The following is a 27,317-nucleotide window of genomic DNA, read 5'->3' on the forward strand; positions in this document are numbered from 1 at the left end:
GGAGAAAGGAAAGTTTGTCATTTTATCATTATATATTGATGATATGCTAATAGCTGGAAGCGACATAAAGTGTATGATAGAAGTCAAAAGTTGACTTTCATCACAATTTGACATAATAGATATGGGAGAAGCAGAGTACATCTTAGGAGTGAAGATCGTTAGAGACCGGTCAAAAAGGCTCTTGGGTTTGTTTCAAGAAGCTTATATCACTAAGATGCTACAACACTTCAATATGTCAGATTACAACATTGAACAGTCGCCTATAGCGAAAGATATTATTTTGAGCAAAAGTATGTATCCCAAGACTCCTGAGGAAATAGCAGAAATGAAGAAGAAACCATATGCCAATGTCATTGGTAGTTTGATGTACACTATGTTGTGTACTCATCCTGATATAAGCTATGTTGTTGGCTTAATTAGTTGTTTCCAGTCAACCCTAGGATCAAGACATTGGGAAGCGGTGAAGAGGATATTCAGATATCTCAAAGGAACAACAGATTATTGCCTCTGCTTCCAAGGATCAGAAATGAGCCTAAGTGGCTACACAAATGCAGATTGGGCAGGGGACCTTGATGACAGAAAATCCACATCTAGCTATGCCTTCTTGCTGAATGGTGGCGCCATCTCATGGAACAGCAAGAAGCAAGCTTGTGTAGCCTTGTCGACAATGGAATATGAGTATGTGGCTTGTGCAACGGCTGTGCAAGAAGCTGTCTGGCTAAGAAGGTTCCTGAAGCATCTGAAGATTACTAAGGATAGTGGGAGTCCTGTTACTGTGTACTGTGATAGTCAAACTATGATAGCTTTTTCCAAGGATCCCAAATATCACAGCAAAGGCAAGCATATAGAAATTAAGTATAATTTTGTAAGGGATATTGTTGACAAGAAAAAGATTATTCTTGAGTACATCCCTACACGAATATACTTGTTGATCCTTTTACTAAGCCATTGACTAAAGAGTCATTTCATGGGCATGTGGAATCTTTGGGACTTCGAAGAATGTAACTAATTGTAAAGACATTGTGATAAATGAAAAATGCCATGATTTATTCAGTGTATATGTCTTTGTTACATTCGAATAAAAGTCTCGACAAGTATGTTGGCAGATTGAGATTGGTCCACTCACATGAACAATCATCTCTATTTATTGAGTACAAATAGAGGTAAGACCGTTGCTTATGGGGCAGCTTATGTAGCTGTGAATAGAGACATACCCATTAGTTAAGGTCGTCTTGATATTTGTATCAAGATGAGATCATTTGTGTAATGATTGGAGTAGATGCACCCACCATTTACCGAATCTGCTTGAGGCCAGATTAGAATTCATATATTCAATTCAGGATTAGACATTGGGAATGTCTAGATTGAAATATGTACGATGTTAAATTTTGAAAAAAACATGCGCTCTTTTTGGAAAAAAGAATAACATCGTAGCATGTGATTCATACCACATGTGCTATGACGACAAGAAGGGTAGTAGGAGAATGAATTCCTGCTTCTCTACTATGTGAGACCCTTGAGATTATAAGTTAATCTCGATTTTACCCTAAGTGACTATTTAGCTGTCTACTTGAAGTTCTGATCAGTGTCTGCTACTTTAGCATGTTTCCTATTGGCTATGGATGATTCGGTCTATGGAGCATAACTAGGAAAGCGACTGATTAGAATGAATAGATTATAGCTAAAAAGGAAGATTAAAATTGATTTACATCTGTGACATTTATTCATTGGTATCGGTTACATTTTTAGTTCAGTATGTAATTGTGAATAATTTGTTTGATTGGAGATATTGAACATACTCTTGACATATGGTCAATATGAGGGATTAGAGATATTCATAATGATGTAAATAATTTAATCTGGGGTAAAGGTAAGTCATTTATGTCTTTGATTCATTCTATGGAGCAGCTAAATAAGGTGTGACAATCTTCTTAGCAATTGAATGCTCATTGTGTTTGCTGTCGCACGAACCATTTCCCTAATGTATGGAATGGATGTTCTAATTTGGTCATTGTGACTAAATTTTACTCTGGTCTTTGTGACTTGATCCTCATAAAGTCTATGTGACTTATTTGGTTTTTGTGACTAATTTGCTCTGGTTTTCGTGACTTGATCCTCATAAAGTTTATGTGACTTATTTGGTCTGTGTGACTAACTTGCTCTGGTCTTCGTGACATGATCACCTTGTAGTCTATGTGACTGACATGGTCTATGTGACCATATGAATTGACTTGGACGAGTGGAAGATGTTAAACGTTGCATCAGTTGCAACGTCGAGAAGACGAAGGGGTGCCCATTCACTTTCATCTTCTTCCATTAAAAGCTAGCCATCAAAGCATCGGTTGGTAACCGATGTTTTGCTTGCTATATAAGATGGCGTCCAAGAACAATCGTGATGAGAGAGGAGCGCAGCAAAAGTGATCAGAGAGCTTTGCGAGGTGATCAGCGAGCAGAGGAGAACACTCATTGGTTGAGATTTGACTCATGAACTTTGAAACACTTTCTGATTGCCTCATGACCAGCGTCTTCAGTTGCGACTTCGGAAGATCATTGTAAGTGATTATAATTATCGTATTATTTTATTTTTTTGTTTAATTTCGATTTTCATGTTGCCAAAAATCTACTACAGTGTGATCGAGTACTGGAGCATGTGGACCGACAACAATGTATATAATTGAGTTAGCATATGCCAATTAAAAGAATAATCTGGAGAGTAGCAAGGATGTTGATTTAGCAGGAGAAATCTTGTGTATGTAAGACGAGACTTGATCAAGTGACAAAAATGCAGAAAGTCATAAAAATGTAAATGAATGGAAGAAATGAATGAATGTGTGAATTAAGATGGGAGGTTTGACTTTGCTCTTGCGCCGTTTTATAAATTTGGTTGATTTACCAGCGTCGCAAAAGCCTTAAGCTGTTGACTTAGTCCACATCCAATTGTTAATTACATAAAGATGACATTCATATCGTTGGCAATCCTTCTTTATTATTTAAATATCAAATGAATGATGGCAAAAAGATTCTCCCCATTTACACTCATTCATATATGCTTCTTCCCTCTGTTTCGATTATTTGTTATTTAATTACGGACGTTCCAGATCAGGTCTCAGATAATCTGACGGCTGTAAAGAGTTCTCCGTGGGATATGCTAGGGGGATCTAGTTCCGTTACGTGGTGCATCGGTGCTTTCACATTTTCCTCCGTGTCTGCGCAATTACTCGCGGTCATCGTTCAACCGTTGCTGAAATCGATGCTTCTAGAAAATAATTTTCGCGGTGACAATCGACGATACTAGTCGATCATACTTGCAAACTATTGAAATTTCTCGTGCTTGTGGTTCCAATGCTTCGGTTCCAGTAGTTATCTGTGGATCTACGAGCCTCTCTCAGGGCATGCGGGATCTTGTAATTTCATCTGTCCTAATTTATTCTTGACCCAATATAATAATTAAAGAGATTCAATGATCTCTAATATTATAGAAAGAGATACAATGGTCTCTAAGGATTATTAAATCCCTCCAATCAATATAATAGATCAAAACTCGTTTTTAACAGATCAAAGGATCCTTGATCCGTTCGTGAACCGGGAATTACTAATAGGTAGGATCCTATGAACTCTACCTATATAACAGATGAGATCTCATTTATGAATGAAATGATTCATCTTCTGATCCAGAGGATCTGACCTCCTTCCAAAATCCTTATATCCTTACGTCAAAAAGTAAAAAGTTTTATTCATTTATTCGGGTTAGTATTTAATTAAAAATATGAAGTCTTTAATAATTAATTTTAATATAGTCTAAATTAAATTTGTCTATTTTTCTTTAAAATAATTTTAAATTTATTAGTATTTTTTTGGGATTACTTTTTATATAAAAAAATATATTATCATATGTTTTTAATTTCACCTTTTAGGATGGATAACATGACGAAGGATTTTTTTTATATAAATATATTAATTTGATAATATTAGAAAATATATTTTTCCTGATGTTTTGGCAAGATTAAATATAGCATATACTTTTATCAGTTTTATATTAGACATAAAAAATTAAATTAAATTTTTTTTATGAATAAGAGGTCGTTAAAGAAAATTTATTTATTTATTTTTTTAAAAAAATAATTTTAATTAAAGAAAATGCTCGAGAAAGGAGGAGGGAGTAGCTTCCCTTGCCACGGATGTCTCAACGTTTTCCTTTGAAACTTTCTTCTTCTCGTAACGGTCAACCAGTTCGACCACAACGTGGTTGCGAATCCAGTTACGGACTCGGTCCGCGGGCGTGACGACAAGGACGACCTACCGCGTCCCGCTCCCCTTCTCCTCCTCCTCCTCCTCTGCTGTCCTTCACTGCGGCGGTGAGTCCCTCTTCCGCTCCTCGTTTCCCCCCTTTCTCCCTCCTGCGACTCGCTACGAAGGGCCGATCCGTCCAGATCTCTCTCTACTCTCTTCCCTGTGCTCTCTCTCTCTCTCTCTTGCTCGGATCTGCTGGCTGCTTTTCCCGTCGTTCGCCGCTTTTCTCTTTGAGGCGGCGGGGTTTATTCTGCGTTCGCATGCTTGGATTTAGGTAATAATCGGTTAATAGTGCGTGCTTAGATTTGGGTAATAATTGGTTTTAGTTGTACTTAAAAGAAGACGTTATGATCGGCAAATCCCTAGATTTGTGGTTCTATATACGTCAACGAGATTATGAGAATTTGGTTTTATTTAAGCATAGGAGAGATGTATTTGTTGTAATTTTTGAAATTTTGAAGTGTTTGCCCTAGTTGTGACCCTGATAGAGTTCGATAAGATGCTATTTAGTCGTGGCATGTAGCACTTGGATCGCTTCTGAGCTAGGTATTGTTGGCATTTAATAATACCGCAAAGATCCGTTATTAAAATCTATCTAACACTTCACTGATTGTTACGATCCAATTTAGTGAGGAAACTAAGAAATTAGATTACAAGCCTAAAACATGGTCCAGTTGCATCATCATTGCTTTTGAAACTTCCCCTTTCTGATGTTTGTGGGAAAATGCCTTTGTTGCTGATAGATCCAATTCTTCTTGTTTTTTAGTAGTTGTTAATGTATTATTAACTTGAGCACAAATGCCAATATTGGCAACTGCAATAGTAATTTGTTGAGTAGAACCTCCTCATTTTAATACTGAAATTGAAGGAATTTTCTGGTCATTGCACTCAAGATATATGTTGCTATGATTTTCTCTGAGGCCTTATTGACCACTGCATGAGTAGATTATTCCAGAATAGTCACATGCTCCATAAGATGTTGTCATAATTCTTGCTTGAAGTTCTTGGTCTTCTAGTCATCTGCAACATGAGAAGTGAAAATGATATTCGTAAAGCTGACTAATACAATCTATTTTTATGCTCTATTATTGACTGTGTTAACTTTTTGCGACTTCTGGTGGTAATATACTCGAGTGGTTGATGCAGATTAGTCTTTACTGATTGATAGAGAAGTTCTCTGTTCAAGAAGAACAATGAATCTTGAAAACATTGGATGGAATTGGTTGTACTGAGAATAAAGGGTCATTTTTTCTGAAAAAGCTTGTTAGTGGAGTACCCATAGACCAGTTATTCATATTATGTGTGTGGGTTCATGTATTTGTAAAGGATTAAGGAGGTGTCTGTTCATGGGCGAGGTACTTTATCGTCTGAGGTGGCTGACAAAGATTTCATTGCAAGGAACATCTAGTGGACTAGAAATTTTAAATGCAATCATTCATACCCCATCTCAAATGAGAAATACTCCTTTAGGTTTTGTTGTAAAGCTAATCACCTAGGGCATAGCGCCTTGAACTCCTGGACTTTCACAGTGTTATTTTTGGGGTTGGGTATCTTGACTATTTATTTAGTGGTAGACAATGTCTTCATTTGTCTTAGGTGCTACACATGTTGGGTGATCGTCCTATGAGAAGCATGTATTAACATCAGGTTTGTGCCTAGCCAATGTTGAGCTCAATACTATTTACACCATTATTTTTATTTCGTCCTTGCTTCTAAGGATTTTGTCTTGTAGGTATTGTTGGGTCACTTTGGAACTAGAGGGGGTTTAATAGATTTTCACACTTTGATGATGATAATTTGTAGCGGAATAGACTCGAAACAAGCTCCCAATGCTAACACAAGGATTTACTTGGTATCCACCTTAAGAAGAGGTGACTAATCCAAGAATTCACACATCACACTCTTCACTAAGAAAGAAACTCCTTTTCGGAACAACCGGAGGCGGAGAAACTTATTACAACACTTACACAAGTATATAACTCAACGCAAGAAAATAAATACAAGAATACAAGGGAAAACCTCCTTCTTGCTTGAACTCGTGTAGCTTGTAGATCCCCCTTGACCTTGGAAGTGCAATAACACTTATATCCAAGGTGCTTCAAGAAGCGGCGATAAGTAGTTGTAAGCTCGGTAAAGAGAACGGGAGAACATGTTGCCAGTTTGACGCCAATAGCTTTATCCTGTCACGATCTAGGGCTTCCAATTGATTGGGCTTGCCACGTCAGATCCACGCAATCCCAGTCATCTACATCCTGTGCAACGGTCATATCCTAATCGATTGACCAATCAATTGGGGAGACTTTGATTGATCGACCGATCGATTCAGAGTGTCTCTGCGCTCTCGCAGATAAACCCACAATCGTTTGACTGATCGATTTAGGCTGCCTCGCAATCTCGCGAGAAAATAAGCCCTAATTGATCGACTGATCGATTAGAGTATCCCAATCGGTTGGCTGATTGATTGGGGAGCACACTGTGCTCTTCGCGCGAGTGGCCTCCAATTGATCGTCTGATCGCGCCAAGCCGATCGATTGGTCCGTTCTTTATTGCGAAACTCTTCCAATCAATTGACTGATCGATTGGGCTATGACTCAATCGATTGGCTAATCGATTAACCAATCCTAAGTTAACTAACTCAAGTCTAGGATTCCAAACCCAACATCCGGTCAACCATGACCTGTTGGGACTTGCTCATGCTTAACATCTGGTCAACGTTGACCTGCTGGGACTTTGTTACCAAGTGTCCGGTCAATCTTTTGACCCACTTGGACTTTTCTAGCTGTGCCAAGTGTCCGGTCAACCTTGACCCATTTGTAGAGTTGTCATGGCGGAGCGGGTCGGCCCGTGGCGGGCTAACCATTTGGCAGGGCGGGGCAGGCCAACCCGTCAACTTGGCGGGTTGGAAAATTTCCAACCCAACCCATTCTAAGGCGGGTTGCGGGTTTGGCGGGCCAACCCGCGGGCCCATAAAATTTTTTTAAAAAAATTAAAAAATATTTCATATCTTCAACATTTTACTTTGAAAAAGTTTTTTACAATTAAATGTATACATAAACATGTATTTTAAATATAAATGAACACAAATGAATACTTATGTTGGATGAAAAGTACTATTTTTATTTAAAAATTATAACAAAGAAAAATAATAAATTGGCCTAAAACTTAGCTTACATGTGTTTTTCAACCCGCGGGCCAACCCAAGAGCGGGTTGACCCGCGCGGGTCGCGAGCCTAGGCGGGTCGGCCCACGGCGGACTTGGGTTGATAAAATTTCAACCCAACCCACTTAAATTATTTGGCGGGGCGGGCTAACCTGACAGACCCAACCCAAATTGACGGCTCTACCCATTTGGACTTATTGTCTCGCGCCAAGTGTCTAGTCGTCCATGACCCACTTGGACTTTCAAACACCAGGTGTCTGGTCATCCCTGACCCACTTGGATTTCCACACGCCTGACTTCACTCACCAGGACTTTCACCTGACTTCACTCACTAGGATTTCCACACGCCTGACTTCACTCACCAGGACTTTCACCTGGCTTCATTCACTAGGATTTTCTCACTGCCTAGCTTCACTCACTAGGTCTTTTACCTGACTTCATTCATCAGGATTTCCCATTGCCTAGCTTCACTCACTAGGACTTTCCATTTGCTTGACTTCACTATCAGGACTTTCCATATTTGTTTAGTTTCACTCACTAGGTCTTTCACCTAACTTCACTCATTAGGATTTCCCATTTGCCTAGCTTGACTCATTAGGACTTTCCATCTGCCTGACTTCACTTATCAGGACTTGCCCTTGTTTAACTCCCAGTTAGGACTTTTCAGTCAAGTATTCGGTCAACCTTGACCTACTTGACTCTTCTTCACACTAAACTGGTCAAACATTGACCATAGGAGACTTGCTCCAACAATCTCTCCAAATGGATGATTGCACCTACAATCTTCATTTGACAAACATCAAAACTCAAACATCAAGACTCAAACTTGAGCCAATTCAAGCTTAGTCAACCTGGTCAACTTAGTCAACTTGGTCAACCTTGACCTAGGAAAATTGCACTAACAATCTCCCATTTTTTGATATTTGACAATATATTTAAATTAGGCTAATCCTATAGTCTCAACTTCTTCTTCATGCCAAAGCATGAATGAGGGTTTTCTTCATCCTCCCCCTTAGCATAAGGGTTTCATAATCTCCCCTTCTGAATATGTAGAATTTTCTAACTTAAACCCTACATTCTCGTCCTTTGACACACATCAAAAACTCTCTCGTAAAGAGTTATCCACACGTTGTTCAACAACCTCACATGTTGTTCACAACATCACAATGAAGATCTCATACCCTTTATTGTCTCCAATAATCTTTCTAGAGCATTCACACACCACAATGAAGATATTCAATCTTTTATTGTTTTCCAATGTTCAACCTTGAGCATCCATGATAATGAAGGTTTACAACCTTCCATGGTTTTGTAAAAAAATAAATTCATGTCTTTAAGAAGTAACTCCCCCTCAAAACATGCTCTAAAATTTTATCATTGCACCAACAATGATTTGGAGGTCCTAAAACTTTAGAAAACCCAAAAATTTGAAGTTTTGAGGTTCAAGAATCAATATTGAATACAAACCTCATCCTAAACTTCAAGTTAGTCTTCTTGGACTATTCCTTTCTTGTTTTCATCAAGAAAACTACTCGTAAATATTCACAAAAGAATTTCTTAAGGTTAGGGATGGTTAACATGACTAACCGTGGCTTAACGGACTGAAATCGGACTATTTCAGTAAAAAATCAGTTTTTTCAATCGATTGAAGTTGGGACTCAATCGATTGAAGTCTTTCAATCGATCATCGATTCAGCAAGGCTTGTTACGAATAACTCTTGAATCGATCAGCTGATAAATCCATGCAGGGTTCAATCAATCGGTTGATCGATCCGCGAGTTTTTGTTCGCGAAAAAACCCAATTCAATCGATCGACTGATCGATTGAACCTCCCCAATCGATCGGTTGATCGATTGAGTTTCTAATTTCCTGAAATCAAGTTTCAACCGAAATTCAGAAATGCACAAATAATTCTACAAAATTCCAAAAATCATAAAAATTCATGTAGACATTATTTATGTCATATACTATCATGGAAAAATAGTTTTATAAGAAAATACATTTTATTTTCAAAGATTGACACAAAACTTGAAACCATTGAAAAACTTCAATGTTTCTCTTCCTAGTTTGTGTCTAACTATACAATGATGATTTCTATCAAAAGATAGCTTTCACCAAGGTTTTCCAAAAGTATTTTGAAATGATTTTCAAAACCAGTTTCCAACCATATTCTTTAGGCTAAATACACATAACTTGTACATTAGCTTTCCTAATGATTGGATAACACATAACTATGTGTTTTGATGAAATTAAAACTCAAATAGATGCACTAAATTAACATCTTGAGTCTTGTTCATCATCCTAACATCTCACTTGTATCTAATGTGTATTAAAACACATACAAGTTAACTTATAGTCTTTGTGAAATGTGGATTTTGGTTTTTGCCCTAAACTAAGGGATCATGCATATCTATATAGGCATTTTAAAATTGATCATCCACCTAGGATGTCACTTGTTGATTAATGCCATTGTCCTTAATTACAAGGAACTTAGAATAATACATGAAAATGATTATGGCATATATCAACATAGATAATTTTTTTAAAAAACTTACTATAATTATATGATGTATGTATGAACATGGTATTTTTATGTTTTTATTTTTCATAATAAATATGAATGCAAAATATGATATCATGACATATGATGGGCAAACAACCATGGCGATTTTGCATAAATATATATATACCTAGATTATCTATCTAAGTATACTTAATTAATTAGCTAAACTAAAATTAATCCTAAGTTGCCCTTTTTCTTCTAAGAAAATGTCAAAATCCAACTTGGCATTTCTTTGACTTTTCCTATTTGTGCTAATTTTAATTAAGTCCAATTCTTCAAATTTTGGCACATTTTACTCTTTCAAAGAGTAAACATCAAATCCTTCTTATTTTCAAGGAGTACAACTACCTTGAAAATGTCATCCAAGTGTCAACTTCTTCAAGGTTAGGTTAACTACCTTTCCAATTAGAGTTGACACTTTCTAAACTCATTTAGGGTGTAGAGAACATACTCTTAGGAACCCAAAATCGATTGATACTTCTTGGGTGTTTTAGGTATTCACTAGGGATAATTTCCCTTAATTCCTTCCTAATGACCTTCTTCGGCTTCTTAGAAGCCTTGGTCATGATAAATTCCTCTTTGGTTAACTCAAGGGATAACTTCTATTGTGACCTTCTTAGTGACTTTCTTCGGCTTCTTAGAAGTTTTAGTCACGTTGATCTTCTCATTAACTCTAGGGATGACCTCCCTGGTAACCTTTACTTGACCCCTAGACCTATGATTGGTTTCATAACTATATGGAATCCTATGGTATGACGCCACATCTTTCTTGGCTTTAGGTTTGTATCCTAAACCTTTATAGCCATTGGATGGTTCTTGTTTATTTATTCCTAAACCTAGGTTATGTCCATTTGACCCCTTTAAGTTTCTTTCCATTTTCTTTAGGACATTCTCTAATTTATCAAGCCTTGATCTCAAGGCTTGGTTTTCAATTCTTAAATCCATCGATTTGGAATTTTCTTGATTCCTATGAGCATTTTTATTTTTAGGCTTATATCTAAAATTCTTAGAGTTTTTGCCTAATTTGTTATCTATCTTCCTAACCTTAGGTGAGGTAGTCTTTGCACGATACGCTACATATTTTTCCTTAATCTTATCATGCTTCCTATTTTCATGATAAATAGCATTAAAATGATATAACCTAGACCTAGCATGCTTTTTATCATGTGTCAAAGGAATTGGTTCAATAAATGATACATTGAGTTTTCCTTTAGAAGCTCCCCCTTGATTTGAGCTTCCTCCGTTGACTTTGGCCGGATTCTTCCCTTTTGGACATTGGCTCCGGTAATATCCATTTTGTTTACACAAGAAGCACACAATGTGCTCCTTGCCCTTGTGTACCATGGGACCGACCTCCTTGGGCTTCTCCTTGTCCTTTGGTGCTACTTGATCCTTCAACTTCGTCAATTTGGGACACTAACTCTTGTAGTGTCATTTTTCTCTACACTCAAAACAAATGATATGATCTTTATTATTTACAATTGAAATTTCTATACCTTTATTTGTAGGGATGACACTTTCTTCATTTGATCCGGATGAAGAGACTTCTTCTTGATCCGACATTGATGTTCCACACTTCCCTCAATCCTTGAGGCGAAAGCCTCTTCATCTTCATCCTCATGCATATGAAATATGGAGTATACTCCTTTGCCTTTGTCTTCGTGCTCTCTAGAGGATGAACCTTCATCTTCTTCTTTCGATGTTGAGCATCTTTCAATTCCGGATTCCTCTTCTTCTTGCTCTAATGAGTTGCTCTCTTTGGATTCTTTTTGATTTTGTATAGTGGAGGGGTCTTCATGGATTCTTGTCAATTTGCTCCAAAGCTCCTTGGCATTCTCAAATTCTCCTATCTTGCTCAAGATGTTGCTAAGCAATAAATTGACCAATAGCTTGGTCACTTTATCATTGGCTTCACATCTTTGGATTTGCTCTTGAGTCCAATTGCTCTTTGATGATCTTGCCTTTATTATTTGTTGGAGCTTGAAAACCTTCCATTAGAGCAAACCATTGCTCTATCTCCATCATGAAGAAGTTTTCGATCCTTAATTGCCAAGAATCGAAGCTCCTCATTGTGAATGGTGAAGACACTCTTGTGTCAAATTCGAGTCCATCTCGGACTTCATGTTTGAAGTTGAGCCCCTCTTGAAGAAATTTTTGACTTGTTGAAATTTGAGCTTCAACTTCTTCTTCCTCTAGGTCGTTGCCCTCTCCGGCGATGAGTTCGGTGAAGAGCGGCCTCGCTCTGATACCATTTGTTGGGTCACTTTGGAGCTAGGGGGGTGAATAGCTTCTCGTGCTTCGATGATGATGATTTGCAGCGGAATAGACTGGAAGCAAGCTCCTAATGCTAACACAATGATTTACTTGGTATCTACCTCAAGAAGAGGTGACTAATCCAAGGATCCACACAGTACACTCTCCACTAAGAAAGAAACTCTTTCTCAGAACAACCGGAGCTGGAGAAACTTCTTACAACACTCACACAAGCATACAACTCAACGCAAGAAAATAAATACAAGAATACAAGGGAAAACCTCCTTCTTGCTTAAACTCGTGTAGCTTGTAGATCCCCCTTGACCTTGGAAGTGCAACAACACTTATCTCCAAGATGCTTCAAGAAGCGGCGATGACTAGTCGTAAGCTCGGTGAAGAGAACGGGAGAACTTGTCGCGATCTAGGGCTCCCAATCGATTGGGCTTGTTCCCAATCGATTGCCATGTCAGATCCACGCAATCCCAGTCATCCAAAGCCTGCATCCTGCGCAACAGTCATATCCCAATCGATTGATCAATCGATTGGGGAGGTTTTGATCGATCGACCGATCAATTCAGAGCGCCTCTCGTAGATAAACCTAGAATCGATTGATCGATCGATTCAGGCTACCTCACAATCTCGTGAGAAAATAAGCTCCAATCGATCGACTGATCGATTGGAGTGTCCCAATTGATCGACCGATCGATTGGCGATCGATTGGGGAGCACACTATGCTTTTCGCGCGAGTGGCCTCCAATCGATCGGCTAATCGATTTGGCCGTCCTTTCTTGCGAAGCTCTCCCAATTGATCAACTGATTGATTGAGCTCTGGTTCAATAAATCGACTGATCGATTGACCAACCCTAACTTGACTAACTCAAGTCTAGGGTCCCAAATCTAACATCCGGTCAATCGTGACTTGTTGGGACTTGCTTATGCCTAGCATTTGGTCAACCTTGACCTGCTGGGACTTTGTTACCAAGTGTCCGGTCAATCCTTTGACCCACTTGGACTTTTCTAGTAGTGCCAAGTGTCCGGTCAACCTTGACCCACTTGGACTTACCGTCTCGTGTCAAGTGTCTAGTCCTCCATGACCTACTTGGACTTCCAAACATCAGGTGTCTGGTTTTCCCGGACCCACCTGGATTTCCACACGCTTGACTTCACTCACCAGGACTTTCACCTGACTTGACTCACCAGGATTTTCTTACTGCCTAGCTTCACTCACTAGGTCTTTTACCTGCTTCACTTATCAGGATTTTCTATTTGCCTAGCTTCACTCACTAGGACTTTTCATATGTGTGGCTTCACTCACCAGGATTTTCCACATTTGTCTAGCTTCACTCACTAGGTCTTTCACCTAACTTCACTTACTAGAATTTCTCATTTGTCTAGCTTCACTCACTATGACTTTCCATCTACCTGGCTTCACTTATCAAGACTTGCCCTTGCCTAACTTCTAGTTAGGACTTCCCAGTCAAGTATCCGATCAACCTTGACCTACTTGACTCTTCTTCACACTAAAGAATTGCTCCAATAATCTCCCCAAATGGGCGATTGCATCTATAATCTTTATACATTGTCAAACATCAAAACTTAAACATCAAGACTTAAGTTTGAGTCAATTCAAGCTTAGTTAACCTGATCAACTTTGACTAGGAAAATTGCACCAACGGATATTGCGTCGAATCGGTTGTACAATGCACCTCATTACTTTCATGAAGCATGTCAGGATAAAGCAAATCTCTTATTCTTGTGATCACATTATTCTTTGTACCATAAATCTAATGGCCATGTGCAAGATGGCCATTCTAGTGTTTTTTTTACAGCAGTCTCTCAGTAACATGTTAGTTAGTTCTACAAGTCAAATATTTGAAGAATTACTTATCTCACTTAGTTTGAAACATGCTAAATTTTCACATCTACAGCTAAAGGAGGTACTGCTTCTGTTGTGAATGCTGTTGTATATGCTTATCTTCTAGCTTTTATAGGTACAATGGGGACATCATTGCTAGCGGAACTGGTCGAAAGTTTCAAAAAGTTTCTTCTTATATCTGCTAGCAACAATGTAAAACATGATACAATTCAAAGATACTGTAAAACAATTGATCAGATCCTTGAGCATTTTAAACCACTGTGTTATGAAATTGCTGCTTCTGAGATATCTTTGGATGAGCAACTAGTCAATATGTTGAAAGAGCTAGATGCTGCAGTTGTTGAAGCCGGGGAACTTCTTGAAAGCTGGCACACAATGATCAGTAAAATTTACTTTGTAAGTATACGCTTGTCTCTCACCATTTAGTATACTGTTGCTTCTTATCACTGAATGCTTAGTGTCAGTGCGAATGGACTTCACATGAAGAGATAAATTAATACACTTACAAGTTAACTTATCTATGCGAATGGACTGTATATGAGAAAATTAATGAATTAAGTTATATCCAATCCAATGCATATCTAAGAAATGACAAAAGATTAGGAACTAGATCCCGTGGGCATCAAGATAAGAGAGTGCAAAGTAATGGTCATTAAAACAAGAAGAGTTACTTGTTGATCCGGAATTTATTTCTCAACACATTCTTTAACAAGGGCCTCATGCATTTGCAATCATCATATTATGCAGCTATATCCCTGTGCCCCCGCCTATGGTTCTAACTTTTAATAAACAAACTAAAATATCTTAACTGAGCATCAAATCAAATCTCGATCCTAAAAAGTTTTTTAATTATTTTATTCTAATCTATTTTTGGGTTTTAGCTTTATTATTATTACTATTACCACTACTATTATTATTACTACTACTACTATTATTGGTACTATTATTATTACTATTTTTATAATTATTATTCTTACTTCTACTACTATTATTATTTTGTCTAGTTTAAATTATGAGAACATGGATACTTAGTTGCATTTAATTAATTTCATTTAGGATGCCAATTCTCTAATAAACATAGGTGAAATGAAAATTTTAGCTATGGCAGGTCTGTTGTAAATAAAAGAATATGATAGATTTGTTAAAATTTTAGCATAGATTTACTAAGAGTTAATTGCATCTACTATATGTTTACTGCATTTTATATTTCTACCCTAGTTTTTTTTTGTAGTATCTCATACTCAGAATTAGAAACTATATCATGTTTATTGTCCTGTTAAATTTATTTATGGCAACTAGGTATGACAATATTAAACTTGAGTTAACTCTTTCCATATTTCTAGGTGTGAGCCTATACATAATTGGACCCAGGCCCAAGATCAATCAACCAAGGCTACACATGTAAAAATCATGAAAGTGGAAACCTCACATCCACATTTAATGGGTTGTGCCAAGTCATCAATCATATTGGTTCATCTTGCTTGCAATTAAAGTTGACCACACAATAATGTTGCCAGTCTAATCCCGTACAATCACACACTGCACCTATAGTTATATATTGTAAAAATACCTGGAGACAAAGGTATACCATTTTTAGCCCCATTAGTTTTGAAAAATTCTGGGTATTGTTCATGCACAATGTAATTCACCAATTTACCCTTTGTAATAATATCCTGAGTTCATCATTACCTTATCTTATTCTATCAATTTTTATCATACATAAGCTATCAGACCTACCCCTAATTTGTCTTCATTCGTCTTTTCTTTCATCTACTTCTATATTTTTTTGCATCTAGTTCTTTCCTATTTTATCTGTGTATGCTTCATTTGAGTGTATTTTTACTAAATGATCAAGGAAGGGCATCTGCATCTGCCCGCCTTTTGAGGAAAAAAAAGAGAGTTAGGAGGGAAACAAAAATGTTTGTACTTGATGCTGTTTCTGGTGCCAGAGCAATAAATATCTTGTTAATTCGTCGTAATTGATAATATACTTGTGTTATAGTTGTTTGTATACATTTAAGCTGCTAATACAGTTGTATATTTGTTTTGTGTAATTCAATTTCTTATAGATGAATAATGCTTGTGTGTTAAATCTTATTAAAAGTTTGCAACATAAGATGCAATCTGTTTTATGTCTGTTGTAGTTACAACATGATCTTTGAATTGCCTTTTTGCAGGTTTTGCAAATAGAAACTCTTGTTATCAAGATATCTTCATTCACACTTAAAATAAGTGAACTGGTGACTCCTCAGCTTCCAAGTCCAATAGACAGTACCATACTAAAGTGCATTGAGGTAAGTGAATATATATATTTTTTTGTGTTTGTGTGTTGCTTTTTAAACTCAATCAATGAGTTAAAACTATTTAGAATATTCTATGCCTTTTTGCTATGAGTCAACACGATAACTTTCCTTTTTCTCTGTGCACAGGAAACTCAGTACACAAATGAGTTAAAGATATCAGCTGTCATTGAAAGGGCCATTACGGATCAAAAAGAAAATAATAGGTCTAGAGCTGAAGATTTGGATAAGATTTCTAACTTCCTGAACTTGTCGTCTAATCAAGAGTTGTTCATGGAGGCTATCGCACTTGAGAAGCTCAGAACTGAGGTTAGCTGCAGTGAGACCCAGGAAGAAGTAGAGAAGATTGATCGCATTGTTGCTCTTGTCGCATATATGCGTGAATGCCTTCTTCAAGTTAAGCAGTTGCATAGTATTAATGGTGTGGCTATCCCCACTGATTTCTGCTGTCCACTTTCATTGGAATTGATGTCTGATCCAGTTATTGTGGCTTCTGGACAAACTTACGAGCGAAATTTTATCAGGAAATGGCTTGATGATGGTTTCAATGTCTGTCCAAGGACCCATCAAACACTTGGACACACTAATTTGATTCCAAATTATACTGTGAAGGCATTAATTGCAAATTGGTGTGAATTAAACAACATCAAACTTCCTGATCCAGTGAAGTCCATGGGTTTGAATATTCCTTCTGTCTCTCTTAAACCCACCGAAGCAAGTGTTGCTGAATTTATTCTCCCTCGCTCTGGAAGTTCTGCTAAGATAAACCATCAAAGATCTCCAGAACACGGGAAAGTGATTACTTCAGAAAGGGATACACATTCCTCTAATGGAGTCTACCATGCAACCTCACTTCATCTGGACTCTGATTCACAACTCGTGCAAATTGTGAATGGATCTGATCCAAGCATTTCAAGATTATCCTTAGTTAGTACTACAAGAAACAAGGAACCTAGCTTGGAACAGAGTAATATAAATTCTGGTAGCCAAAGTACCTACCCATCAAGACAAGATTCAGAACCCTCAACAGATGATGAGCGATCTCCATGTCATAGGCGGACTGAATCTGCTCCCGATGCAGTTTCAAGAGAGCCTGTTCAAAGATCTGGGGATAATGATGAACTCTCACGGGTTTCAAGTGATTTGACACATTATAACAGTGATGCTTCTGGTGAAATTGCACAGAATGCTATATCCTCGTCTTCCCAAAGAGAACCTGAGTTTGCACCACCATTAGATGAGGTTCGCCCTAGAAATCATAATATCTGGAGACGGCCATCTGTCCCTCGTATCATATCCACGGAATCCAGGTCTGATTTATCTGGCGTTGAGTCTGAAGTTCGTAAGCTAATTGAAGGTTTGAAAAGCGATGCTGTAGATACACTGAGAACTGCCACAGAGGAGCTCCGTTTTCTTGCTAAGCATAACATGGAAAATAGGATTGTTATTGCAAATTGTGGAGCTATTAACCTATTGGTTGGGCTGCTTCATTCGACAGATTGCAAGACTCAGGAAAATGCTGTCACTGCCCTCTTAAACTTGTCAATTAATGACAACAATAAGATTGCCATTGCAAATGCTAATGCCATAGATCCTTTGATTTATGTGCTCGAAACAGGCAACTCTGAAGCAAAAGAAAATTCAGCTGCAACATTATTTAGCCTGTCAGTGATTGAAGAGAATAAAGTTAAGATTGGGCGCTCAGGTGCTATCAAACCATTGGTAGATTTATTAGCAAATGGGACTCCTCGAGGAAAGAAAGATGCAGCGACAGCATTATTTAATCTGTCAATCTTTCATGAGAATAAATCACGAATTGTACAAGCTGGAGCAGTGAGACACTTAGTCGAGCTGATGGACCCAGCAGCTGGTATGGTTGACAAGGCTGTGGCTGTTTTAGCAAACCTTGCAACTATACCGGAAGGGAGAACTGCAATTGGGCATAATGGCATCCCGGTACTTGTGGAGGTAGTTGAATTGGGCTCTGCACGAGGAAAAGAAAATGCTGCTGCAGCTTTACTTCAGCTATGTACTAATAGTGGTAGATTTTGTAGTCAAGTTCTTCAAGAAGGTGCTGTGCCCCCATTGGTAGCATTATCACAGTCTGGTACGCCAAGAGCTAAAGAAAAGGTATCATCTTTCTCGTTTATTTGGACTACAAAATTCGGTCATAACTCTTGAATCAAAGGTCCATACTCAGGTGTAGGTTTAAGTGTATATATATTCTTGCGGACAAAGATAATGAAAACAAATCGCTTCGATTCTTCAAGCTTTAGAAGTCGAACACAGGTTTAAGGTCAATAGACGCATGCTGATGCTGTCTCACTGTAACATCATGGGCCCTGTATCCTCAGCATTTAGGATAGGCATGGTCCATTGGCAATTGCTAACTGTCATTAAGAACAAGATGGGCTTGCCTTATAACAGTTGGTTTAATTGGTTGCGCATGAATAGCATTTTAGTTTTTAGCAGAATCTATCTTGGCTTACTGGTGTTTGATTGCTGAAGAAAATTGCATTAACATTTGATGTTCCTTCTTTTTTCTTATTTCCAGGCTCAGGCTCTTCTAAGCTACTTCCGTAGCCAGCGTGGCAATGCTGGGAGAAGATTATGACCCAGCTTTAGTTTCCTCAAATCTATATTTAAGTACAAGAGTTTGATCCTATCAGCTATTTTAGGATTGATGCACTCTGTTCTCTTCCTGACGGTAATTACACCGTTTTCAGAGTTTTTTTAGCGTGGTAATGCATGAAAGATTTGTCAGGCGTTTTCTTGTAGAGAACTTACTAATCTGTATAGTGTTCATCGGTCAGTTGATCAATTCTTTTCTCGTTGTGTGGTTGTAAATGTTTATTTCTGTACAATATGTAATCTTCTTCATGTTCATCTCTACCAGTCCTTTTTGTCTCGTCATGATAATGCTATCCATCTCGACATAGGCATCGTTCCTTATTGTAGAACTTGATGTCTCAAGAATAGTGTTTAGACAAAAATATTATTCACGGTTGACATTGAGATTATAAGTACATGATTGAGAACCACGAGATGAAAATATATCCATTTTCTGTGAAGTAAATAAAACTGCTCTCCATCTTTATGGACTGTATTTTTTTGGATGGGTAGGAAAAATAAAATCAAGTAATTTGAAGATTGTTGTTTATTGTTTAATATCATCGGCAGTATCACATCAAGCGGCATTCAGTAATAAAGAGATTAACTCGAATATCAGTTTCGCCTCTCCAAAACTGCTCCACAGTGATTATATTTAATGACAATTAATCGATTTATTATCATTCATTATTATAGTCTTAATACATGCCATAAATCCACGCCGCCTAAATTATTCATCCTCTTCCTTTTTCATATAAATCCCCTGGTCACTCTACACCCGAACTTACTCGGCAAGGAGGATCTAGCAATAATGGCGAGCAAACTCGGAACGGAGATCTTCTTCTTCTTCTCATCATTCTGGTCTACCTTGTTACTATTTTCTCTCTTCTCTGGTAATCCAAAATCACTCATTTAACATCTTCCTCTTTTTTCTCAGATCACTCATGCGTTTATTACTCCATTGCAGGAGCTGCGAATCTCGCACAAGCCGAAGCAGACGTAAACAATAATTTTCCTCATCTTCCTTAGGATTAAAAAGCTAGTTTCGATTGATCCGTACTCGTTTTTGTTCGCAGAAAACTTGGTGCGTCGCTAAGCCTTCGTCGGACACTGCAACGCTAATAGCGAACTTGAACTACGCCTGCTCGCAACTGCAGGTGAACTGCAGCGTGCTGCGGATCGGCTGCGCTTGCGCCCGCCCGAACAGCCTCATCTCCCACGCCTCCGTCGCCATGAACCTCTACTACCAGACCGCCGGCAGGCACTACTGGAACTGCTTCTTCAACGACTCCGCGCTGGTGACGACGACTGACCCCAGTGAGTCAATCGATCGAGTCGATTTTTGACGTATCTATAATTAAATTGACGAATGCCATAGTTTTGTCTCTAACTAATTGCTCTGAATCATTATGTCTGTTGCAGGCTTCGATAGCTGTGTATATGCATACATCTGAAGGAGGAAGACTGGTCCAGTGGATGAATCTATATATTATATCAAAGCTCAAATTAAAAAAATCTCCACAAAGTGGTTCAATTCTGATTCAATGTGCTGATGAACATAGTTCATGTGAATCTAGCTGATAAAGGCATCTTTTACATATCGTAGAACATTATTGAAGTTAATTATAAGAATATTCCATAAGTAAACCCTTTCTCTCTCTCTCGGTCTTTCCCTTTTTTTATTTTGCCCTTAAGTGAGAAAGGAAGCCCCGCCACCAGCACCATGCATGGGCACGAAGCCATGAAGCATTTGGCTCTGGCCGCCTTGAATGCTATCGTACGCCATCAGCTGCGACGACTGTTGCTGCTGACCGTAGTAATCGACTCCGCCGTCGTCCTCATCGTCCTCGACCACCGCTTTATGCTGAGCCTCTTTCATTACCGCCGCGGTGCACTGCCTGGGCTGGGTCTGGTAGAAGACCTTGGAGACCACCAGCTCGCCGTCCTTCTCCTCCTCGTCGACGCCTAGATGGTACTGGTGCATGATCCAGTTCGTCTTCTGGGGCTTCCGCTGCTTGCCGTAGTTGGTGTAGAGGACCAGGATCTTCTTGAACCCCTTCAGCCTACCGCCAGCGGCGCCGTACACCGGCCTCGTCTTCCCGGTCTTGTGCCACCGCGTCTCGCTCCCCTGCGCCTCCGGCGACGTGCTCTGCACCACCACTTTCCTCCTCTTCCGCGTCCCCGTCGTGTACGCACGCGAAGGCCGGTGGAAGAAGTGCCGTACCACACCGTCCTCGCTCACGCCTACAATTTTTCAAGATGAAACTCAACTAAATATGCGATTTTTTTTATTATTATTGATTTAGCTATAATAATTTAGAAATCAAATTCGTGTTCTTGCATAATTTGGTCAAAATGAATCTTGGACAACAAGTTTCGCAATTAATTAGTTGCCTGCTTTATGCCTCGTTCACAACACGTGAAGCAGCGTAGCTTCTGATATTTAACAAAGAACACAAAACATAACAACATTAATTTTGCTGTTTTAGATCCAAAGTATCATAATTCTAAGGATTAATTTAATTATCACTGTTTAAGTATTAATTAATTAATTAATTACCAGGGAGTTTCTGAGGGTGTGTATAGCAGATACCGTCCTCCCCTTCAATCGTGGGGATGAACTCGTCGATGAGAGGATGAAGCCTCATCGCGTCCGCTCTCGCTTTGCTCTCCAAGTGCTCCAGCAATTCCTGATCCGTCGGATCAAACTTCACCCCCGCAGGCAGCCCCACCAACTCCTCGGCCGCCGTCGCCCCTCCTCCTCCTCCACCGCCACCCTGAGTCATCCATCCGTTTTAATTGTCTAATTACGTGGAAACAGAGAGAATAAAAAGAGGATCTTTGAAGAGAAGAAGAAAACCTGCGGCCGTGGGTCGTACTGGACGCGGAATCCACAAGAAGGGCAAGTGGCGAGTACTGTTCGCATCAGAACCACACTCGAAGAGCTCGAACTGTTGCTGCTTCTCTCCATATTTTCCATCTTGGATTGCACCATCTCATGTTTCTCTCTCTCTCTCCCACTTCTTCTTCTTCTTCTTCTTCTTGTCCACGGATGAGAATGATAACCGAATGAAGCCAAGGCGGAGGTTAAAGGAGAAAAAGAGAGAGAAAAAAAGAAAGAAAAAGAAAACAGTGAAGAAGAAGAAAAGAAAAGGAAAAAAAAAAGAAGCTTGTGCCTAGATCTCAAAGCTGTCCTGTGTATCTCTCTTCTCTCTTCTCCAGTGGCTCTTCTGATCTCTACCTCTATTCCTGATCTACCTCAGGGAATTAAACCACAAAGGGAAAAGGAAATCAAGACAAAACAAAGGATAGCTATTTGTAGACGAAGGGAGAAGAGGGGAGGAGAGGTACACTTGAACAAGATAACTACAACTTGCTTTTGCTTGTCCCTTAAGCTTCGCCTTGCCATTATATAAGATATCAAATATGTGTAGCCTAATATTAATTAGTGTTATTTATATCTAGTGCTAATTAATTAGAGCTTAATTAGGAATGAGAAAACATATTGGATAAGGAAAATTAAGGAAATAAACTATAGAAATAAGAGGTAGAGGAATTGATGATTGAGTGGAGATGAGGCAAGGGCTGATTCGTGGAGGGACGTTTCACCTCACTGAATGAGAAAGAGGGAGAGGGAGAGGGAGAGGGAGAGTGAGCTTCTTTAGCTCCGAGGTCAACCTTGAGTGTCTTCCAAGACATACCCCTTCACTCAACCATTTTGTATTAGGTGGTCTCTCACTCTATTCTTTTAAGTTAATTTGTTTGCAATGTACATAGGAGGCGAGCCTTATGCTCTACAAATTAGGGTTCACAATTGGAAGCACCCGCATCTAATCGTTTACAATGGATTCAAACATCACTTTGGATTTGGTTCATATGACAAAGCTCTTATAGACAAATGATTGTTAAAAAGGACAACCCTATACATGAAATATCAACTTTTTATTATTGCATGCGCCAAAAGCTTCCTTTTATATTCTATTTATACAACTATATATATATTAATATACTATTTTTTATATTTACTTTTTGAATTTTTTTTTACTAATATGTCATTGTCAAACTTTTTTTTATAGATATCTTTGTTTCTTTTTTGAAACATTAACAAAATTATCTTTTAAGCAATGCAAAATCCTAAGGAGAGATGAATAACCTACAAATTAAAATTAAAATTTCTCTCGATGTTGATCTTAGTAAGGATATAATTAATTAAAAATAATAAAAACAATAACTAAAAAGAAGAGACAAAGATTTATTTGGTTTGCAACTGGGGAGGTTGTTAATCCAAGGCGATGAAAAACTCCACTAAAAGATCTCCTTTTGACAAAGACGGAGTAGTTTTTTACAATCGTTGAAATTACAAACTTTTAAAACAGAAAGACAATTAGAGTACTTAGTGTGTTATACAAAGCTTCGAGAATTAGGGTTCTATTTATAGTCCACTAGTTAAATTAGCTGTTTGCTGACGTGGCAGATCTCGGGCGCCTGGACCCGGTCTGAGTGCATCGATGTGGTCGCCTCAATTCACTCCGCAATGGCTCTTCGTCAATGACTTATCGGCTTCCTAGCGTCTGGATCCGTTTTGGGCGCCTGGAGTCTGCTAGCGTGGATTCCAACTCTGATCCTCTTCGCAAGGGGTTGCTGATATGGCTGAGATATCTCAAGCACTTGGATCTAGTTCAGGCACCTGGACAGAGTCAACTCAAGTTGACTTGTCTAGTTGCTTGGGTGATCTTCTAGTCATCTAAAGTTGAGTTCACTTGAACTCCACTCCGACCTTCTCCTCGAGCAATCTTCCTCCCGGCTTCTCGTCCCTCGAAAGCGCTCCGCTGATGTACTTTTCCATAGCTCATCGTCCCTTGAATGCACTGCGTCCGTCGACTCACTTTCTGTGTCATCCTTCTTACTCACCGCGTCTTCCGCTCGACTTCCTGTATTCTAAAGTCTCTGCACATTTAGACATAAGACATTAAATCGTAGAATCTAACTTATCTTGGTTAATTACATCAAAACTCATCCAAGGTACTTACAATCTCTCTCTTTTTGATATGCATTAACCCAAGTTAAATTAGGATTAAAACAAATAATAAAATAATTTAATCAAATAATTTTGCAATTATTACAATAAAAAAATTATAATCAATTCAATTAAATAATATTAAATTATATACCGCTTTAACTAAATCTCTATTTTTCTTTTCCTCTAATCACATTAAAAAAAATAGGACATTTTTTTAAGGGGTTGAAATATAATTTTTAGTAATTTACCTTTTAATTGAAATTAATTTTCAAATAAATAATTTTTAATCGATTAATCTAAAATATTTTGGAAAAATAATTTAAAAAATATTTTAAAGTGTAAAAAATCCTAATTTTTTTGTCAATTACAATCACAATGATTTGAAAAATGATAAAAATTTCAAGTACAGAATATTTGTATTTTAATCATAATAAATATTTTTAAACATTTAGATTTATTTTGGAAACTATTTTTTTTTTTAAATAGTTTTCGAGTCCTAAAAATTTGACTGATTTTTTTACATATTTCTAATACAATGGTAAGTTTATGAAAAATCAGGTTTTTCAAAATTAATCTCTAAAAAATTTTAAATTTTTAATTATCTTTTTTGATAAAAAAATTCATAAAAATTATATATTCTTGGAAAAATCTTGAAAATTTTTGTTCTAATAGAAGACATAATTTATTATTACAGAAAAATTAAGATTTTGAAAAATAAATTTTCGAAACACTTTTTGTCATTAAAATTCATTTTTTGAAATAAGAATTTTAACAAATAATATATTAGGCAAAAGTTTTTAAAAATAGTTATGATTATAGATAATCCATTTGTGCACCACAGAAAAATTAAAACCAAATTAAATTTGAAGAAGGTGTACGAATCAATTTATTAAAAAAAATTTAAGCATCAATATAAAAATTAATTTTATAGTTTAGAACAGATCTAGAAATCCAAAATAAATTTCTACAAATTGGATTTGCCAGAAATTTTCTTGGAATATAATTTCTAGGAATTTTTATAATTTAACCTCTATAGTTTCTTAAATACCAATTAAGCCCTTTATTATTTCTAAAATTTGAAATTGGTAAAGAATTTGTGCATGCATCGTTCTTTTTCAATTATTCTATTTATTCTTTCAACTTTAAATTTTTCATTTGAATTTTATCAAAATGTTCCAATGGACATATTTTTGCTAAGTTTATTTTAAATTTATTAGTGTTTTTTTTTAAAATTCATACATTTAGTGTTGGACCGGGTAGGCCAGCTGGAGAGGGTTGAGTTGCTTGAAAAAAAACCTTTCTTGAACTTTGGAATCAGATTAGTACCAACAACATAAAAATAAACAATACAAAAACTGAAAGAAAAGATACTTGGAATTTTACTTGGTTACAACCGGAGAGGTTGTTAATCCAAGACAATGACATCACTAGAAAAATCTCCTTCGTGTAGGCGGAGAAGCCTCTTACAATCTTTAAACGCTCAGACTATTGCTAGGAAATGAATGCTTGAGTTGATATTTGATTTCCTAGCTCCAGGGGCCTTTTTATAGCTCCTGAAAATTTTATCCATAGGCTGAAGGCGCCTTCCATAGAGTTCGAAGGCGCCTCCAGGGAGGTGTCGTTTGGATAAACTTTTATCCACTGCAATGGCTTGAACCAGCCTGGTGGAAGGCGCCTTCCATGGCTGGTTGAAGGCGCCTTCTGCCGTTGAAGGCGTCTTCTGCCTAAAGGTCGCGGAGGCGCCTTCAACTCCTGTTGAAGGCGTCTCTAGCAGCTCCATGGCTCCACTTTAGCTCATTCGCTGCTCCGATCGCCTGGGTGATTGCGGCCAATCGAAATAGGGTTCACCCGAACCCAATTTCCGGCCTTCTCCTCGAGCAGGATTCCGCTCCGGCTTCTCGTCCCTCCTACGTCATGCACGTCTTTCTCGTCCACCAGTGTACTTTTCCACGGCACCTCGTCCCTCTGATGCATCGAGCTCGTCGGCTCTCTCTCGTGTCATCCTTCTCTCTAGCCGCGTCTTCTGCTCGACTTCCTGTGCTCCGAAGCTCCTACACATTTAGACACAAAGATCAAACTAAAACAGGACCTAACCTAACTTGGTTGATCACACCAAAAATAACCTTGGGGTTCCAACAATCTCCCCCTTTTTTGATGTGAGAAACCTAAGTTAAGTTAGGGTAAACTAATCATAAAGTAAAGATAACAAAATATGCAATAAAGTGCAAACAGATTTTAAAATTTTATTTTTTAAAAAATTTGAATTACTACCTCCCCCTAGACTTAATATTCTCTTCTCCACCTTTGATCACATAAAAATGAGATTCAAATGAAATTTAGGGGTAACTTTTTGTAAAAAAACCTATAAGTTAAAAAAAATTCTAAGAAAAAATTTCTAAGTTATGAAATTGACAAAGATTTGAAAGTATTAATTCACTATTATATGCTTATCAGATTGCCAATTAAATATTCAATTCAGTAATTGACTTCCAGGCTATAGTGAGACACTAGACCTTCTTGGTTATTGGATCATCAACCACTTCTAGACAAAGCCTTTTAAAGAATTTAAATATTTAATTTTCTCGCTGAAAGTCCTAATTCCAGATAAAGTTCAATTTATATAAGTTTTTGGAACCCAATATAGGTTTCTTCCTACAGGATTAATCAAGAATTTTGGGGGTATATAACTTTTTGAAACTTTTCTAATTTGACCCTTGTGAAATCTAAGATACCATTTCAAATTATTATTTCTAATATTTTTATTACAAGAGCATACACGATTTTTTAGACATTCTATTTCTATTTTTAATTTGTCATTTTCTATTTTATATTATCATATAATTCTAGTGGATATGTTTTGGACAACTGTATTTTTAAATCTTTGTTTTCCTTTTCTAACTTGCAACAGTTTTTTAATAGGAATTTAACAAATTTGAATAGCTTATCAGGTGGAAGAGATCGTACCTGACTTACCTCATCGATCCCATTATCCGTAGCTCCCCCTGAACTGTTACTTTCTTCTGATGTAGCTCCCCCTTCATCAATGCTTTCGATGCTCATTTCAAACGAGCTGACTTCGTGTTCGTCTTCTTGGTGACTTGCCATCAACGCAAGTCCGGAGAAGGCTTTGACCTCTGATTCGGACGACGTTTCGTCCCACGTCGCCTTTAAGGTCTCATGTTTGTTTATTTGGACGAGCTTCTTGTTCTTGCCCTTGTCCTTGTTCTTCAATTTGAGACAGTTAT

At 37.7% G+C, this 27,317-nt stretch overlaps 2 protein-coding genes across 4 annotated transcripts; one reads left to right on the top strand and one right to left on the bottom strand.

Annotated features, from left to right (window-relative positions):
* The first annotated feature begins 4,189 nt into the window (after positions 1 to 4,189).
* Positions 4,190 to 19,266, top strand: LOC121979028 (U-box domain-containing protein 4-like). 2 transcript variants are annotated; one of them, XM_042531097.1, is made up of 5 exons: positions 4,190 to 4,564; positions 14,258 to 14,538; positions 16,320 to 16,436; positions 16,572 to 18,572; positions 18,997 to 19,266. In XM_042531097.1, the coding sequence occupies exons 2-5, from the start codon at positions 14,263 to 14,265 to the stop codon at positions 19,054 to 19,056; spliced, it is 2,454 nt and encodes an 817-aa protein (XP_042387031.1). In that variant the 5' UTR covers positions 4,190 to 4,564; positions 14,258 to 14,262; the 3' UTR covers positions 19,057 to 19,266. The 2 variants fall into 2 exon arrangements, with proteins under 2 accessions (XP_042387031.1, XP_042387032.1); XM_042531098.1 differs by having other exon boundaries at positions 4,191 to 4,355.
* A 1,468-nt stretch (positions 19,267 to 20,734) lies between these two features.
* LOC121979054 (NAC domain-containing protein 73-like) lies at positions 20,735 to 22,452 on the bottom strand. Of its 2 annotated transcripts, none has more exons than XM_042531100.1 (3): positions 21,913 to 22,452; positions 21,646 to 21,829; positions 20,735 to 21,296 (listed from the first exon to the last, which is right to left on the bottom strand). In XM_042531100.1, the coding sequence occupies exons 1-3, from the start codon at positions 22,045 to 22,047 to the stop codon at positions 20,743 to 20,745; spliced, it is 873 nt and encodes a 290-aa protein (XP_042387034.1). In that variant the 5' UTR covers positions 22,048 to 22,452; the 3' UTR covers positions 20,735 to 20,742. The 2 variants fall into 2 exon arrangements, with proteins under 2 accessions (XP_042387034.1, XP_042387033.1); XM_042531099.1 differs by having other exon boundaries at positions 21,613 to 21,829; positions 21,913 to 22,446.
* Between the last annotated feature and the right edge of the window lie 4,865 nt (positions 22,453 to 27,317).

This window comes from Zingiber officinale, chromosome 1B (assembly GCF_018446385.1).
Source record: "Zingiber officinale cultivar Zhangliang chromosome 1B, Zo_v1.1, whole genome shotgun sequence".
Taxonomy (NCBI): Eukaryota; Viridiplantae; Streptophyta; class Magnoliopsida; order Zingiberales; family Zingiberaceae; genus Zingiber; species Zingiber officinale.

Bases quoted from the DNA above. Each gene is read 5' to 3' on its own strand.
- LOC121979028 (XM_042531097.1), top strand. From the start codon at position 14,263: ATGGGGACATCATTGCTAGCGGAACTGGTCGAAAGTTTCAAAAAGTTT. The intron at 14,539-16,319 runs GTAAGTATACGC...GCCTTTTTGCAG, and splicing joins TGATCAGTAAAATTTACTTT to GTTTTGCAAATAGAAACTCT. The intron at 18,573-18,996 runs GTATCATCTTTC...TCTTATTTCCAG, and splicing joins CGCCAAGAGCTAAAGAAAAG to GCTCAGGCTCTTCTAAGCTA.
- LOC121979054 (XM_042531099.1), bottom strand. From the start codon at position 22,047: ATGGTGCAATCCAAGATGGAAAATATGGAGAGAAGCAGCAACAGTTCG. The intron at 21,830-21,912 runs GTTTTCTTCTTC...TGGATGACTCAG, and splicing joins AGTACGACCCACGGCCGCAG to GGTGGCGGTGGAGGAGGAGG. The intron at 21,297-21,612 runs GTAATTAATTAA...GAAAAATTGTAG, and splicing joins ACACCCTCAGAAACTCCCTG to GCGTGAGCGAGGACGGTGTG.